General features: G+C 36.2%; 1 protein-coding gene across 1 annotated transcript in view; it reads left to right on the top strand.

The window, feature by feature from the left end:
- LOC306855584 (chromosome-associated kinesin KIF4-like) overlaps positions 1 to 10,957 on the top strand; it is a 119,646-nt gene extending 108,689 nt beyond the window's left edge. The window contains exons 25-31 of the mRNA XM_079394348.1: positions 2,360 to 2,476; positions 3,967 to 4,044; positions 4,190 to 4,282; positions 4,380 to 4,541; positions 4,700 to 4,822; positions 4,914 to 5,033; positions 10,479 to 10,957. Coding sequence (XP_079250474.1) covers positions 2,360 to 2,476; positions 3,967 to 4,044; positions 4,190 to 4,282; positions 4,380 to 4,541; positions 4,700 to 4,822; positions 4,914 to 5,033; positions 10,479 to 10,676 — 891 coding nt within the window. The 3' untranslated portion in view covers positions 10,677 to 10,957. The remainder of the gene's footprint in view (positions 1 to 2,359; positions 2,477 to 3,966; positions 4,045 to 4,189; positions 4,283 to 4,379; positions 4,542 to 4,699; positions 4,823 to 4,913; positions 5,034 to 10,478) is intronic.
- The last annotated feature ends 6,476 nt before the right edge of the window (positions 10,958 to 17,433 follow it).

Below are 17,433 nucleotides of genomic sequence, written 5' to 3'. Positions count from 1 at the left end.
TGAATATTATGAAATTCAAGAGGGCCCACCCCCTGATGACGTCATAAAATGCTAATTAGATGAGTATATTTACACCCCACATAGACTTTCGGGTTAGGGTTAAGGTTAGGGTTATTATGTACTTCAATAGCGTTCCAATATCCACGTAAAATGTTTTGCATAACATCACGGGTACGGGGATAACGCTTAACTGCACATATTTCTACATATTTAAACCGAGCAGTGTGTTTTTTCCCATATGTTTGACTGACTGTATTTTATTATGATAATGAACAGGCTGAATTATTGTCAAGGTTAGCAAAGCTTAACTGTGTGCGCACATGTGCCATCGTTAGCTGAAGTTGTGTGTGAACACCGCATGGCTGCAGAGTATGAGTGTCCCCGTCTCACACGCACCCTCAGAGGGAGAGAAATTCTCCAGTAGGCTACAGAAACAGAATTGATAACGTCCGAGCTTATCTATTCAATGCAGGCTACAATAATAATTTAGCCGCTCGGCTCGTTACGAGGTTTTGGTACCCGTGCTTAAATGCAACGTTAGCCTAAACAAGAGCTCATTGAAGGCTCGTTAACTATATACAGTTCCAAAAAGTTACTCACATTGTTTTTCCAAATGTTATTCTCATTCTCTCTCCAAAAGTAGCTTCATGAAATACAAGGCTAGATAAAGAACGAAGGATAAGAACTTAAGTCTTACCATTTTCTTGGGGAGTTACCAGGTAGTTCTCTCTTCAAAAAGTTAGCAGGCAGAGGGGGACATCACAGGGTTATCCGTTTTGCCAGTGGAATGGCAATCTGCTTGCCGCACTAGGCAGCGTCACGGATGCTCGCAGACGCATCGGCCTAATTTGCAGCACAATCGGCCGATGCAGATTAATTAAAAAACTCCAGAAATCAATCGATCGACCTCTAATTTTAGCTGTGATTATTCACGATTAATCATTTGACAGCACTACATTATACATATATTTTTGGTTTTTGTACCCAATATTTAAATTTTTTTTACAATACAATGAAAATACTCAGTAATAATCAGTACTCCGTATCGGCAAGTACCAAAAATAAAAGTATCGATATCGGACGAGTACTTGGAAAAGTATTTTCAGACCACCCCAACCACCTACTACCGATTTTATGCTCATATTTTAAAGTGTAATTATATTTTTTCCGACTTTTCATATTTGTATATTCAAAATTATTTATAACACTAAGATCATGCATTATTTATGCAGATGGAAATTTGCAATACAGATGTAAACTTATTAATGAAATTTAAGAATTTGATATGAAAAATATGCAAACATTTTATGATATTAGGGAAAACATTTGAAATCAATTTTAAGGGGGCGTCACAAATATGCTGATTTAAGTAAGAAATAATATAGATGTTATACAGTTTAAACAATGCTGATTTCCTCACACATCCAAGAGTATCATCATTGCATCATTGTCAAATTTTATGGTTAATTTAAAACACATTACCAGTCAAAGTATGGGATCATTAAGATTTTGTAATGTTTTTCAAAGAAGTCTCTTATGCTTACAATGGCTGCATTTATTTGATCAAAAATACAATAAAAACAGTAATATTGTGAAATTATTTCAATTTATAATAACTTTAATAATATAATAACTTGAATGCATTTTAAAATATAATTTATTCCTGTTATTCAAAGCTGATTTTTTTTTTTAGCATAATTACTCCAGTGTTCAGTGAAATCACTCTATGCTGATTTTCTGCTCAAGAAACATTTCTGATTATCAACATAGAAAACAGTTGTGCTGCTTTGTTTTGTGGAGACCATAATATTTTACCATTCAAAATGAAAATAGTGTAAATACTTTTATTTAACATGGACAAATTAAAATCCAAAGTAAATGCTTTTGTTTAGAATCAAAGAATCCTGAAAAATAACGTGATAATTTCCACAAAAATATAAAGCAGGAAAGATGTTCAATATTGATTTATAAGAACCATTATTATTGATTGAGCACCAATAATCATAACAGAGCAGTAAATTAGCATATTCAAATTATTTCTGATGGATGATGTGACACTGAATACTGCAGTAATGGCTGCTGAAAATTCAGCTTTGCATCTCTGGAATGAATTACATTTTAAAATATCATTCACACAGAAGAAATTTATTTTAAATTGAAATAATATTAAATTTGATAATTAGAATTAAATTAGATTTGATACCTGCAGAAACCCTGCTATAGACACAGTTGATAGCATCTAAGGGACAGTCACAATATAAATGTATCCAAATGTATCCTACAAAAGATAACTGAAATGCATATAATCTTTCAATATATTGGCCTTTCATTCATGCCTTGTGTCTGATGTATTGTCCAGGTGCTGTATCTCCTTGGTCAGCTCCAGAGTAAGCCTGTGGCACAGGAAAAACTGAAGGAGCAGCAGGAGGAGGTGTCTAAACGGGAGCACGAGCTAATGCAGCGTCTAAAGTTTCAGGTGTGGATGTCTCCATACTTTTATGAAAAGAACACAAGACTGGTATGTGGGGCCAAATTACTCAAAATTAAATCATGAATTAAATGTTGAAATATATGGGTATATCGTTAAATGCATAAATAAATAAATATGTATGTATTTATGCATTTATTTATTGCCTCCACATTTCATTTTCAGGGTTTTGGCCTATTTGACTGCTATTTGAAAATTTGTTATGCAGATTACCTCAGCTAGTCTGTCTGACATTTGCCACTGGCTCTGATGTCTCTGTAGTGGTTAAACATGAGATTTTGTTTTGGGGTAGGCTATATCTAACAGGTAATCTTTGGTCTCACGAGTCTATTAATTGTTCCTGGTCATAACATTTTGGCTGAGCACAAAGTTATGTTTAAGCTTACCGTAGTACAGTGCTGTCTTTGTACTTATACTTTTATAATGGCTATTAGTGTTTATTACAAGTTACTATTACAAAGTTGTGCTTTGTATTATTTAATTTTATTATACATACATACAGTGAAGATAATCAGAGTATATGTGCACATATTGCCTGAACCACATATTAATGTTTTATAGTTTTAAAATGAAAACAAAGAGAGGCAGTGGTGTTTGATATCATATTTTGTGTTATTGTATTGTATGTACACATTGTCTGAACTACATTTTTGTGGCTATTATTGATATGTTCAAACGAAAAAGGAAAAGCAGTAATGTTTGACATATTTCGTTTTATGGTAACTATACATTTAGTGCGGATAACCGGGGCCAAGGTGAGCTGAGTGCTGTTATCAAGTAGCCTACGCTGCTGTTCCATTTGCAGAATTATTTGACTTGAGTCCTCCCATCCTCAGGAGTTCGCACTCCTGAGTCGAACTTGCCAAGTCTGAACTTTGCGTAATTGGTATTGAGAAACGGATATTGTCGCTCTTTCTTCTTCGTGTGAGAATGACACTGTACAGTACTGTGCTGAACCATACCGCTCGGTAGAAATGAGCCATTCCTGTACCATGCTCAGCCGCAGCTTGTGATGGTCAAAACATGATGCACCTAAATTAGAAAGGCCAAAGAAATTTTGGTTTGAAAGTTTGTAAAATGATGCCCACTATTGTTGAGTGACTTGCCGAAAACCGTAACCCTGAAAATGAAATGTGGAGGAAATAAATATGTATGCATTTAACTATTATTTATATATTTCAGCATTTTCAGCATATATATTTAATGATTTAATTGAGTAATTTGGCCCTCCAAAGACTGGTTGTTCTGCAACAAAAAAGATTGTTGAATTTGGGTATAATAAGTTTCTTTGTGTAATATGTAAAGTACAACGAAAAAAGATGCATTTTCGGGTTGATGAGGTATGCAGGTATTGTCTTATTGCACACATTCAGTGTCAGAGTTACCTATTAAACATGACATCATTTGCCAAGTAAACAGTGAGTGAACGTTTAAAAATATAAGGATAATAAATAAATATATATATTGCTTTGTCACAGGAAGAGGAAATTGAAAAACTGCGAGAACTCAATGATCAGAACCAGAAACTCAAGGATGAAAATGAACAGTACAAACAGGTTATAAACCTTTGCACTCACAAATTTCATCATACTGTAATTTAGCAAAGTGGGAACTGAATTTATCAATTACGTTTTCCATATAAGTTGTGCAGACAATTTTATGAAACCTAAAACATTTTCTTTTGTGGGTGGATCTCCACAGAAATTACTTCTGGCCCAGTTGACGAGTGCAAAGAAAGTCCTCTCTTCTGTGAATGAGTCACCTGATACATCTTTTGAATATGTTCCACCTAAGGTGAACTTCATTGCTTCAGGCTTCTTGACTATTTTCTCCATGCCTCCAGGATTTAGACATCTATTCTGACCACTGTCTTTTTCCCCTCCACATCAAGCCCAAAGCCAAAATCAACTCCACTGCACGGGCACGTCTGCAAGAGCCTATAGATCTTGATGAACTCATCTCTCCGTCAGAGTCTGAGAAAGAAGAGGACGAGTGGCGTCCAGAGAAAAACGACAGAGCACGACGGGGTTCTAAGAAGTCGAAAATGAACGGCGTGAGTTTTGTGACTGGGACATATGGGATCGTACATCTTGAATGATACAGTCATGTATATTCACCAGGAAATGCCTCAAGAGTTTCAAGTGTATAGTGTTTCTTCCTGGAGGCTTTCCGTTTTAGCAAGCCATTTATGTATGATTCTGTCTCCTATAGTGTGCATGTCGGGGCCGCTGTGTTAACAAGCTTTGTCGCTGCCGTAAGGGAAAAATGACCTGTGGGGAAAACTGTGTCTGTGACCATGAGAAATGTCGCAACATGGAGAACCGTAGCAATGTGGTTAGTAGATTTTTCTTTTAGAGCCAAAATTGGTTTGTTTACCCTGTGGATGGCCAATTCCTGATATTATTACTTCTAATATTGTCCACAGGTTCAGACTGAAATAAGTGATGTGTCTAAGGACTCTGCTGCAATTCCTGAGGACCCTACAGCAGTCAGCCCACGAGATGCTACTTTTTTTAGACCCCCTAGTGTTCCACCTACTAAGAAGGTAAGACATAAAGTGAAGTCTTTTTCTTTCTAAAGGAATCGTTCGCTCCAAAAGGAAAACTGCTATGCTTTTTCATATTTTTCCGTATTTTGCATATTTCCATTTGATGTAATATAGTATTCATACAAGTAGGGCTGCACAATTAATCGAAAAAAAATCACGATCTCGATTCATACATAAATGCGATCTCATTTCTAAATGACGGCGATTCACTTCCGTGTATTTCCCTGCATTCAGATCATGCTGCATTCACGCGTTATTGGTCACACTCACACAATAAAAAAACACTATTAATTCACCAATCAATCATAAATCTCGATCACTTTTCTCCTCTCCCTCATTGGCCACGTTCCGCTGTCACTCACATGACGTGTAACAAGTAGGGGTGTAAGAAAATATCGATACACGTGAGTATCGTGATATTTTGTTTGGCGATACTGTATCGATTCTCCAAAACGGAATATCGATATTTAAAAAAAAATCATACCAGATTCATGGAAGTTGTTTGATTTTGAGTTCATATCCCAACCGGAGTCTTCATCTCTGAACTTAAACAGTGACAGGAAATACTAGCATCAGGGCACTCCACTAATGTTAGCGTTAATATAGTTCGCTGCCAGTAGTTGAGGATGAAAGAATTGTTCCAGCTCTCGTTTCAATGCACAAAGCTGAAGTGTGGCACCATTTGGGCTTTTGTGGTAATGTCCGCCCCGGGACCGCGGCGCGAGCGCAACCTCGGTTCTGCCGCTTGCCGCGTCCCGTGTTGAAGAACCTTTGCTCTTGGGCGGTAGAGTCGCCACGCAGCTGCAGCTTTCTCTTGTGTCGGGGGGCGTTTTGTGCAGTTGGAACGGTGCTCGCGTCGCGGTCTCGGCGATTCCACGCGGAACATAAATACAAACTGAAAAACCTGTGAAATCCAAGTTGAAAAGTTCTGAGAATGTTTAACATCTGTATTTATTTGATTGTTTTACAATTGTTTTGTTTTCTTTAGGAATCCTGCAAGCACTTTATTTTTCATTGATATTAAGCAGATGTCATTTTTTTGTTCAGATCAAATGTTATGACATTGCATGTCACAATTGTAAACTTAAACTGTGAAACTTTAAAGTAGAGTCTATAAATATATATTTTTGTCTTTTTATAAAATATATTTTATACATACGTTTAACTAAAGAATCATGCAAGTATTTGAATATTTCCCCCTTTACTCGTACTGCACAAAAAGTGCTTCAATAATGTTGAATGTTATAGGGACTGATTATTGCAAATGCAGATCCCAGTGTGTTCTGCATTGTGTTGGATAAACTATTTTTATTTATTTTTTGCTAAGATTTGCATATGGTGGTGTGTTCTTAATGACAGCTTTCCTAAATAAGATATATCCTATTCCTAAAATAAGAAATATCGCCTTGCTTACAGTATCGCAATGTATCGCAATATATCGTATCGCAACCCCTGTATCATGGTACGTATCGTATCGCCAGATTCTTGCCAATACACAGCCCTAGTAACAAGGCGGCAGACCTAAACAGAGTATATAGGCGGGTTCGCAGAATGATCACCGTATGACATCAAAGTACCACAAGAGCGATAAGAAAGCAGTCGGATCCTATGCATTCAAATCGTCTTGCGGTACTTTGATGTCATACGGTGATCATTCTGTGCAGCACTGCTTCAACGAGGCGTCGGCATCGACGCTTGACGGAGGGCGTGTCTGAAGCTTGGTGCTGACCAGAGCCGTTGAGAAACAGAGTTGCGACACGCTTTGATCTCGCCGCCGCGCGGTCACGTGGTTCATGGAGCTCTCAATAGTTCCAAACAACTCCGCGCTGTCCATAGGTTTGAATGGGATTAATCGGGTCAGACAACAACAGCGGGTATACTTGCAGCATTTTCCGGCAAATATTAACACAAAACGTCCATTGATTAATTCGTATAATACACTGATAGTAGCATTTTGTCTGTGGAGTTTAATGGAAATAATATTAATGGGTTTTTCTTGTTTAACTATAGAGGAGTAAAAACATAGTACAATGCAACACACGGTTACATTTCTTTGTATGTAAAGTATAAATAGTGTAAACTGCTTAATAAAGATTGGAGACTTGAGGCAGGACTTTGTGTTTTTGTGTTACACTTATTCCTGTGGATGTGCAGACCAATGAGGAAATAAATTGTTTGTTTAAAAGAGTATAAGAAGTCTAATTGGTATGTAAAATGTGTTGTTGTATTAATATATATTTCTTCATCTATGGTCATCTATTATTCACATTTTAATACAATATTATGTTAAAATATAAGATACAATATGCATACACAAGTGAATATCAATATATGCTAGAAAAATGCTAGAAATGGTTTTAGCCATTTAAAAAAAAAACATCTAAAGACCTTTTTTTCGCCACAATCTGACTAATTAATACTAGCACTTACCTATTCTATTTATTTATTTATATTTATTCAAATAAAAAAAATCATTGCTATGTGAACTGTGCTAGACTAACTGAGACTTGTCACAGCACTTGTATTTTGTTGCTCTTTCGTTGGTCTGTTTGCTTCTACATTGTAAGTCGCTTTGGATAAAAGCGTCTGCTAAATGACTAAATGTGAATGAAAAAAATGTAAATTTAAGTTTTGCAGATACTTCAAAATAAAAAAGGCAACCAACTGTATTCATCAAAATATTTTATTATATAATATATCCACGTTATCTAACTGCAAATATAGCATATACTGCCTATTATCTAAAAATAAACATTAACTATAACGCGTTTCATAAAATACAACTACTGGTCAGATTTCTGAGAGGTAAACTAATGCGTTAAAATGGCAAAAAATGCTGTAATTTCCTCAAATTTCTGGTGACTGCTTGAGAAGCACTGAAATGAATGGGCTTCAATGCTGAAACTATTGGTTGTTTGGAACTATTGGCTGCTCCATGACACGCTTTACTTCCGCATTCCTAAGTTCCTATGGAAGCCTATGGGAGTGTCGCAACTCTGTTTCTCAACGGCTCTGGTGCTGACGAGCCGTCATAGTGATAACAGCCAATCACATACTTTTCTGGTGCTGCATGAATGGGATTGGCTAGCATCTGCACTAGGGTATTTGCATAAGGCGATCTGATTGGCTGACGCCTGCGTTGGCGCTTAAAGTTGAAAAGATTTCAACTTCTGCCGTGTGCAATGCCAGTGAAGCGACGCGAGGGACCCACAATTCAGTTCGGCAACGCTTGACGTCACTCCATTCAAAGTAAACGAGAGGCGTTGACGCTGACGCCCCGTGTGAATGTGAATATTTTTATTATTGTTAATGTTCTCTTATGTTCAACAACTTAAAGCTTTAAAATTATTCACTTTAAGGAGTCTAAAATAAAGAGAGACAATCCTGTGGGGTTTTGTTTTTTTTTTGTTTTTTGTACTTGAGTGCAATACGTTTTGGTTGAAAAAATTAGAATCGTGTAAGAGAATCGTGATCTCAATTTTTTGTTAAAATATACATATTTTAACAAAAAAATACATATTTTAACAAAAAATACATATTTTAACAATCGTGATCTCGGTTTTGTTAAAATATACATATTTTGGTTGGGGGGTGTGGGGGGAATGATACAAATGTGCAGAAAAAAAAAACATGATCTTTGCAGACTTTTTTTTTTTTATTTTATTTTTTTTGCAGACGGTCAAGATCAGTAAAATTGCTTTATAAAATATCAGATGATTTTACCTTTTTATGGCACTGGAATGTTCAAACATTTTCAAAAACAATGATATTTATAAAATGAGTTATAAAAACAAAATGCCTTAAAAAAATATATTAAATATAAAAAAATATTAAAATATAAAGCTTGACTGAATAATTGCTAGTCTCTAGTTTCATTGTATGGTTGTCCAATCTAACTAAAAATCATTGTAGAAGTGACAAGTACATAAGCCAGAATTATCTTCAAGAAAGTTAACTATGACCTCAGTTTTAATATGTGCTGTTGTTGATTGCCACAAAAATAAGACCGTTAAATTAAATATTCATATAGAAGATCAATACATTAGAGAAAAAATATCCAATTGTCTATGCACAGCACACTGTTGTAAGGTCCATTCAAATACTTTAAATTGTGTTAATTCATTAGGAATCTATTCTATAGAAATATTTTCACACTTGAAACCCTAGGTCATTCTAAACAAGTGGTGGACGAAGTACAAAAATCCAGTATTTGAGTAAAAGTACAGATACGTATTATAAAATATTACTCCAGTAAAAGTACTGCTTTTTTTTTTTTTTTTACTCGCGTGAAAGTACAAAAGTACTCAATGTTTTATGTACTTAAGTAAAAAAGAACAAAAAAACAGCAACATTACACACTAACTAACATTATTAAAAAAGTGAAATCACAATCAACCACCCCTTTAATTTATGTAGTTCTTTTGCAGGCTGAAGCGTGCACACCAAAAACTGTTTGTCACAAGCTTGTATGGTCAAATGGACACAAAGTTATGTCAAAATGACATGCCCATCTTGGCGAGTATTCTCAAAGACTTTAGAGCCCCTTAGTTAATTGGATTTATTTTTATAAATATACAACACATATATAACAATAACAGTAATTACAGATTTGAGTATCCCTTATCTAGAGTGGCATGCATATGGTAAAATTATGGATATTACTGTCATTGTAAATCAGTCATTTTTATAGCAAAAAAATGGATTAAAGCTAAATGAAAATATAAAGTTATGAAATTTATGTACAAATAATACATTGAGACTAACCATTGTCATTAGGTATACCCAGAACAAATTATATCATGTTTAACCAGAGACGAAGAATGTCATGTAGCAACTCATAATGTAATAACTGCACATAATAATAAAAACTGCACTGGTATGCTAAATGGCCATGGATGCCCTGGAGATCACATCTCCAAAAAACATTGAAGCAAATTTTCAAATAGGTGCTATCTTAACTAGAAATAAACCTCATATTCTATAGAAATAAACTAGAATTTTTAAATGCTCAGTGTTCATGTGTAGGCGATTTGAATATTTATCTGTGCTAAACTTTTTCTTACTCTAGCTCAAATCTGACAATTTATTAGCAATGGGATAATGATAGACATTGTTACCTAGCTCAAAATTGAGTTGCATATGAAAGTAATTTACTTGCAATGTAGATGGTTGGATAATAAGATTTAATACCACATCAGTATGCTTTCTTAAGCCAACATATGAAACTTTTTTTTTTTTTTAAGTAATAAAGAAAATATATTTTTATACATTTATTTACATAATGATTAAAAAAGATTTTTCTTTATCTTGAACATTATTTTATTGTACGTAGAAAATAGCATACTGGTTTGGGATATCATGAAGGTAATTGGGAATAAATGACAGCCTTTAATTCAAGTCTTCCTCAAACACTTTCTTTTTTTTTTTGTGTACCATGAGAAGGAGATTGGAGACATGGGGCACCTGCCTGCAGATCTGAAGCTTGAAAAGAAACCAGTCCCTGCTGACAACGAGAGTGACAGTGATGACTCTGAAGTGATGAACAGCACTTCCAGTTTTCTCCGGGGTAAAAAGAGAGGTCTAAATAACTTCAAAAACAGCTTTTTCTCTGGTTGCACACCCATCCGTGAAGAACATTAGCATTACAGTAGTAAAATGTGCTAACTTGTTGTTGCTGTTGTTTTTTTGTCTTTTTCATGTGGTTTAAATGTATACATTTGTTTAAATTAGTAATTGTAATCTAGGTTTGTGGAATCTGCCATTCATTTGTAATAATGGTTAATGCACTAACAATATGAATTGCTCATGTCATGGGTTATTTTATAGTATTTTAAGCAATTTGTCTGTATGACATTTGAAAGTCTGGGTTGCAGATGTTATTTCTATTAAAAATCTAGTGACTTCAATAAATGGTTCATTTTATTTTTGTTGTTGTTTATTACTTAACATTGCTATGATAAAATATCTAAATACACTATTCATTCACTATTCAGCCAGAGGCATTTAGAGCGTTAGGTGGCAACATGCAACTTTAATTTTTATAGTCACACCAGTAAAACAAGCAAAAGTAGTCTAGTAGGCACGTGGAGATTATTCAACACCTTCAAGGATGGCAGAGCGGAGTCTGCCAAAGGAAAGACACAAGCTCACCAAAAGGGAACGTGTATTTCTTCCACGTACCATGGAAGAATACACACATGGGTGTAAGGACCACCTGCCGGACCAACAGTGAAATCCGCTGCCTGCAGCTTGAATGTGTTCTGCGTGTAGGCCTTTTACCTGCGCTTCTGCAAAGTTCGCTTAATTTATCAGGATTTTGTTTCAATTTTAGTCTAGCTCCGTGTTTAATCTGACTCTAGTATGGAAGCAGAATAATGACAATAGTTTTTGAAACATAAAGCATGCTGAATTCCACAAATCGAAACAAAAGATGCATTGCAATTAACAGTGCTTGCATTTGAATGCCTTGTATTTCCGGGGCTTGCATTTTTAGGTCCTGAAATTGAACAAAGTTGTTTATTTAAACTGTGAATATTTCAATTCTAAATATTTCACACACATTTTCATAATTAAAAATTCAATAATTCATATTCCCCTTACAGAATTCATTTCCAAAATATTAAGTTTTTTTAAAAATGCGATGTATAATATTCGACAGGCAAATTTCAGTCATTTTATTTCACTTTCCGATTTCGCTGCCACAAATTCAGTGGTTAAAATTCGGCGTTGCACATCCGGGACCTGTTGATGAAGGCCATTCAATCACAAAAACTGATTTGCAGAAATGGAGCAAGCGCTAAGTAGAAGTTTTGATGATTTTTTAATCTTTATTTCGCTTGCTTAGTTTCTGTAACTTTGTATCATGGCTTGTGTGACTGTTCTGTAATACTGGGGTTCCCCGTCACACCGCCTCAGTGATATAACTAATACAGTGATACAAGACCTCAGATCTCAGAACACACTTTACTGATGATTATGCCAATTATATACAGGCAAGCAAATGAGGTCAGAAGAACGCAACGCGCTGCATTTTCGTTGCTTTCCCTTACCACTGATCTATAGAGTCGACATTCCTACAAATATATCAATACCACGATTAGTTTTAACAGTAAGCAACCACTTTATATCGACATAAAAAAAGTTCAAAACCGCCTAGGTGTATTGTTGCTGCAAATGTAAGAAAGCATTGACGCGCTTTCGCACTTAAGGGTCCGTCTGACAATTCCACCGACTGGGTTAAAACGTCCAATGTATTTAAATTAAAATGACTTAACATTTAAAATAACACACTTTCTAACTGTAAAGCTTGTATTGCTCATAGTGATTTACTACAGATGAGATTGTGCCAATACTGCCCTTTTTATATATGTACAGTAAACAATTATTTACATATAAAAAAAATCCCTGGAAAGATTTTTTTATTTTTTTTCTCATGTTCCAACAGTAGTACGTTGCTAGGTACAAAACTGATTAACTACAGGTTAGATTTTGCCAATATCTCCCTTATGGTATGAACAGTACACAAATATATATTTTTTAAAAACTACATAAGGGTTTTTCATGTTCCACAGGTTGTAGTGGGTTGACATTTTGCCAATATCTCCCTTACTGTATGTACAATTGACAATTATTTAAAACAAAAACAAAACAAAAAAATCAGTAAGAACCCAAAAAAGCAATTGTTCATGTTCAAAAGGTTGTAGTATAAAATATCGATGTACTTTATGTACATTAATAGAGGTATTAGCAAAATTTCACCTATAGTAAGTCAGTCAAGTCACTAGGAATGTACTACAAACTCTGGAGGAAAAAAAAAAAAAGCTTTGTGAATTACAGGAATTTCTTAAGAATAATTATATACTGCATGTACAGTGAGGAAGATGTTGGCAAAATTTCAACTGTAGTAAGTCAGTCTGGTAACTAGTAACACAACATCTGGAGCAGAAAAATTACATTTTGGTGAATTACTGTAATTTTTTCTTTAAAATATTTGTGTAGTGTACATACTTAGGGAAAGTATTGTCTAAGGTGAGATACTTGCAATATTTATTTAGTCATTTTGAGTAAATTATTCATTTACTGTAAACATGTTTGAATAAATAATAATTTGAATAAATTATTGAAATTTAATAATTACATTTAAATTAAATAAATTATTACTTCGTTTTGTACTGTGAGATAAATGTGCAGACGGTCCCTAAAGCAGCCTAGGCGAATATCAAACCTAAAACTACCGCGCTTGGTTTTCTGTGGGAGAAAAAAAGTTTGGTGAAACTTGTTGGTTGTGGGGCTTATATTCTAGGCTCATCTGCTTAAATGTACATAATATACAGAAACAAATTTGATTAATTAGATGCTGAATTTAATCATCACTGAGGCAACAAACCACATTAAGTGTTTTCTTTATGGGAAATTGACCCGCGGTTTTGCGCGTTCAATAGCTTGCGTTCATATCCTCATCTGTTTGCATGATCAGTAAGATCTGAGTTTGGTCTTTTAATAGGCTTGTTTGAGATGAGCAAAATCTGCATCACCATTGATCACCGCGAGATGCATGCCAGTTAGAAAAGTGTCCGAGTTTTTTTTACTTTTATTTTTTATTATTAAACATATAACATTCACAGGGGAAATAGTCAAAGCAATAAAATACATACACAGCCAGAATACAAAACAGTATATACCTAAATAATAGTAATAACAAAAAAGAAATATAAAGAGAAAAACAAATAAATAATAGTTACCATAAACATATTTTAAAATAAATAAATAAAAAGTGTCCGAGTTACTACGCCTTGTTCTGATGTCATGCTGAAGTGTGCCAAAAAACTCTCGGGACGACGAGGCGGCTGTGTCGGATTGCTCTCCACCGACTGTGTTCAAAAGCATGATGGGAAACGACTGACTGACGACACAGCTCATTTGTTCACACAACTGTGATGCTGCGTTCTCTGCTAAAATGTTTTATTTTTATTTTTTTTATCTGATTTCATGTGATTGTGTATTTTAAATTATTCTTGAATATTCCCAAACACTATGACAGTGCAATCTCTGTGTGAGATGTTATTGTTGTCATATTTCTATAAAAATTTGTATTAAAGTGAAGGGAAGTGACATACTGCCAAGTATGGTGACCCATACTCGGAATTCGTGCTCTGCATTTAACCCATCCAACGTGCACACACACAGCAGTGAACACACACACACCGTGAACACACACCAGGAGCAGTGGGCAGCCATTTATGCTGCGGCGCCCGGGGAGCAGTTGGGGGTTCGGTGCCTTGCTCAAGGGCACCTCAGTCGTGGTATTGAGGGTGGAGAGAGCGCTGGACATTCACTCCCCCCACCTACAATCCCTGCCGGCCCGAGACTCGAACCCGCAACCTTTGGATAACGAGTTTATCAACCATTAAAGTAGAAATGGATGATAAATACGCCTTTCTTTCGTATGGGATTAAATAGCAAGCACTTTGAGTGTCTTGTTCATCATATTAATATACATATAAAGACAACAGAACTGAAATTATGTCACGTTTATCAGCAGCACAGCACATGAGTGAGAATAACGCAATATCCGCCTTTGATCTCAAACAAGCCTAATAATAGCTGTCATTGCTACGCATTTTCTTTAACCGATTTCTGAGGGAAATGGCGTGAAACCTTGCGCGTTAGTTCATATTCCACATCTGCTTCACTGTGGATATAGTTCGCATAATCATAAACAAAAGTGTGTTCTGAGATCAGAAACTAAGCAACCGAAATAAAGATTAAAAAATCATCAAAACTTCTACTTAGCGCTTGCTCCATTTCTGCAAATGAGTTTTTGTGAATGAATGGCCTTTATCAACAGCCGATTGCGTCACCTGCTTGTGAGCGGCTGACATCAGCTGGAGATCATGAATTGGTGCTCTACTGCTATTCCTGCGGGTCCCGGATGTGCAACGCCGAATTTTAACCACTGAATTTGTGGCAGCGAATTCGGAAAGTGAAATAAAAAATATATTATATGAATATTATACATCGCATTTTTAAACAGACTGAATATTTTGGAAATGAATTCTGTAAGGTGAATATGAATTATTGAATTTTTAATTATGAAAATGTGTGTGAAATATTTAGAATTGAAATATTCACAGTTTAAATAAACAACTTTGTTCAATTTCAGCACCTAAAAATGCAAGCCCCGAAAATACAAGACAGTAAAATGCAAGCACTGTTAATTGCAATGCATCTTTTTTTTTCGATTTGTGGAATTCAGCATGCTTTATGTTTCAAAAACTATTGTCATTATTCTGCTTTCATACTCTAGTTCCAAGTTATTAAATTTACTATTATAAATTTATCATTAAATTTTGACTATTTCTAATTAAAAACTGGTCACAGATATGGGTTATGTATTATTTTAGATACTTGATTATTTTGAATATCCCATACTTTCAATTATCCATTCATCAGGGACCCGATGTTGCATTTGAGTCTCGCATGGCCTGTGCGGATCTCACTATCATAAACTCGCCAGTCTGATTTTTAGTCAGAGGGTTTAGATTAACTAATACTTTTTTTGTCGGCTGCCTACTGCTTGCTCTTGACAAAAAGTATAGTTTACTTAGTCTTTTCCCATATGACTTGCTAAAATCAGTAATAGACAAAAATCAGAGGGTCTCAGATGACGTGCCTACTGCTCCATATATTCATGAGTATTCAGTTTGACCTATCCTGGCCGTAGATTTGAGGTAACATCAGCCTCCACATGATCTACTAGTCATAGTGATTCAGAAGAGTTCAGAATAAATATAACATTTTATTTGTCAGGTAAAAATATATACCAATTGCATAATTAACGAGAATCCAATTCAGAATTAGGTTCAGTTTCCAATTCAGATATACACATAACATCAGTTGCTCAAAGATGAATCTTAAGAATGAGATGCATACCTGGCCGCAGAGAGAGACACAGCAGCATGTGAGAGTTCTAGTGCAGAGACTCAGGGTGTATTCACACCAGTAAAGTCCGCTAGTTCACTTGCTTTGGTCCAGACCAAATGCAATGTTGATTTTTTTGGGATTTTTTTTTGTTTGGTGCGGTTCACTTTCACACTGCCCTTTTTGCAAGTGAACCAGAAACTGAAAACAATACCACATGTGTGCTTAAGGTCATCCATTCATTGGTTCATCCATTCAGCCGTACCAGAGTTCATGTGGAAGCGGACCGAGACCCAGCTGAAGAGGTGGTCTCGGTATGGTTGTTTGGTGTGCACCCGAGTGCGATTGCTGTATTCACACCTGCCCAAAAGATCCGCACCAAAGGGGGAAGAGAACTTGAGTTTGATTTTCAAACTAAACAAGACAGGTGTGAATACACCCCTAGACACACTGTGTGGGGGTTAAATGGTTACAGAATACCAAATGATAATGACACTTCGCATATGGCGCTTTTCCACTGGGGGGGTTCCACTGGGTACAGTACCTGGTACTTTTTTTTACTAAACTGCAGTGGAAACGCGAACTGAGCCGAGCCGTGCCGTTCTGAACCATACCGAGCCGAGTCGTACCATGCAGTGGAAAAGCGCCATTATATGCCCAGACCAGTACAAAGAAATCCTCAAATCAGTTGTAAAAACATAAAAGACCATTTGGTTTGTTAGGAACTCATGACCCAAGGGCACACCTTGCTGGAGATAGATGGAGACATTCACAATGGTACTAAACATGAAGGGGAAAAACAATAGATTCCCCTAGATGCATCGTATGTGCTCTTACGGTTTGGCGGGGGCCTGGATGGGTGGCGTTGCCTTCCCTGCAGCCAGGTCCCTGCTATTGCCTAGATGGACACTGCTGCAGAGGCTATACGGGGACATCCTCGACAACGAGAAGGTGGAGCAGCTGCAGCTGGCAGCAGGGTAAAAGCATCAGCGGGCTGCTGGGGGAGGTTCTGTTTCTGGGCAGCCAAGAACTGCTGGGCAAAGCTCTTGACAGCAATCGGTCTCCTGCATATCCACCAGGTTCAGCCAGAGATGGTGTTCCTGGACCACCAATGTGGCCATCAAGGGGATGTTGGCTCGTTGACTTGCTCGTAAGGCAAAGTCCGTTGCTATGCACAGCTCCTGCATTACCCCTGGGTCAGAATTACTCTCATGCAACTCTTTTAGTGGCTTGGTATACCTGCTGGAAGGAATAGTTTGTTTCCTACCTATTTCTACTCTGCATTTTCGTTGAGGTTTTTATGTTTGATTGCACTTACTGGTAATTAGAATAATTTGCGCCTCAGCTGAGAATGAGCCTGTGTGATTGTGCAAAGTGTTAGTTTCGTCTTGAGCTATTAGCAGTCCTTTAACCTTATTGGCTGGGCTGATCAGAAGCCGGCCACAGCGACTGTTAAAGTATTTAAACTGCTCGGTCG

This window comes from Barbus barbus (assembly GCF_936440315.1).
Source record: "Barbus barbus genome assembly, chromosome: 36".
Lineage (NCBI taxonomy): Eukaryota > Metazoa > Chordata > Actinopteri > Cypriniformes > Cyprinidae > Barbus > Barbus barbus.
The sequence above is the reverse complement of the archived record's forward strand: the minus strand, read 5'-3'. Positions and strand labels throughout refer to the sequence as shown.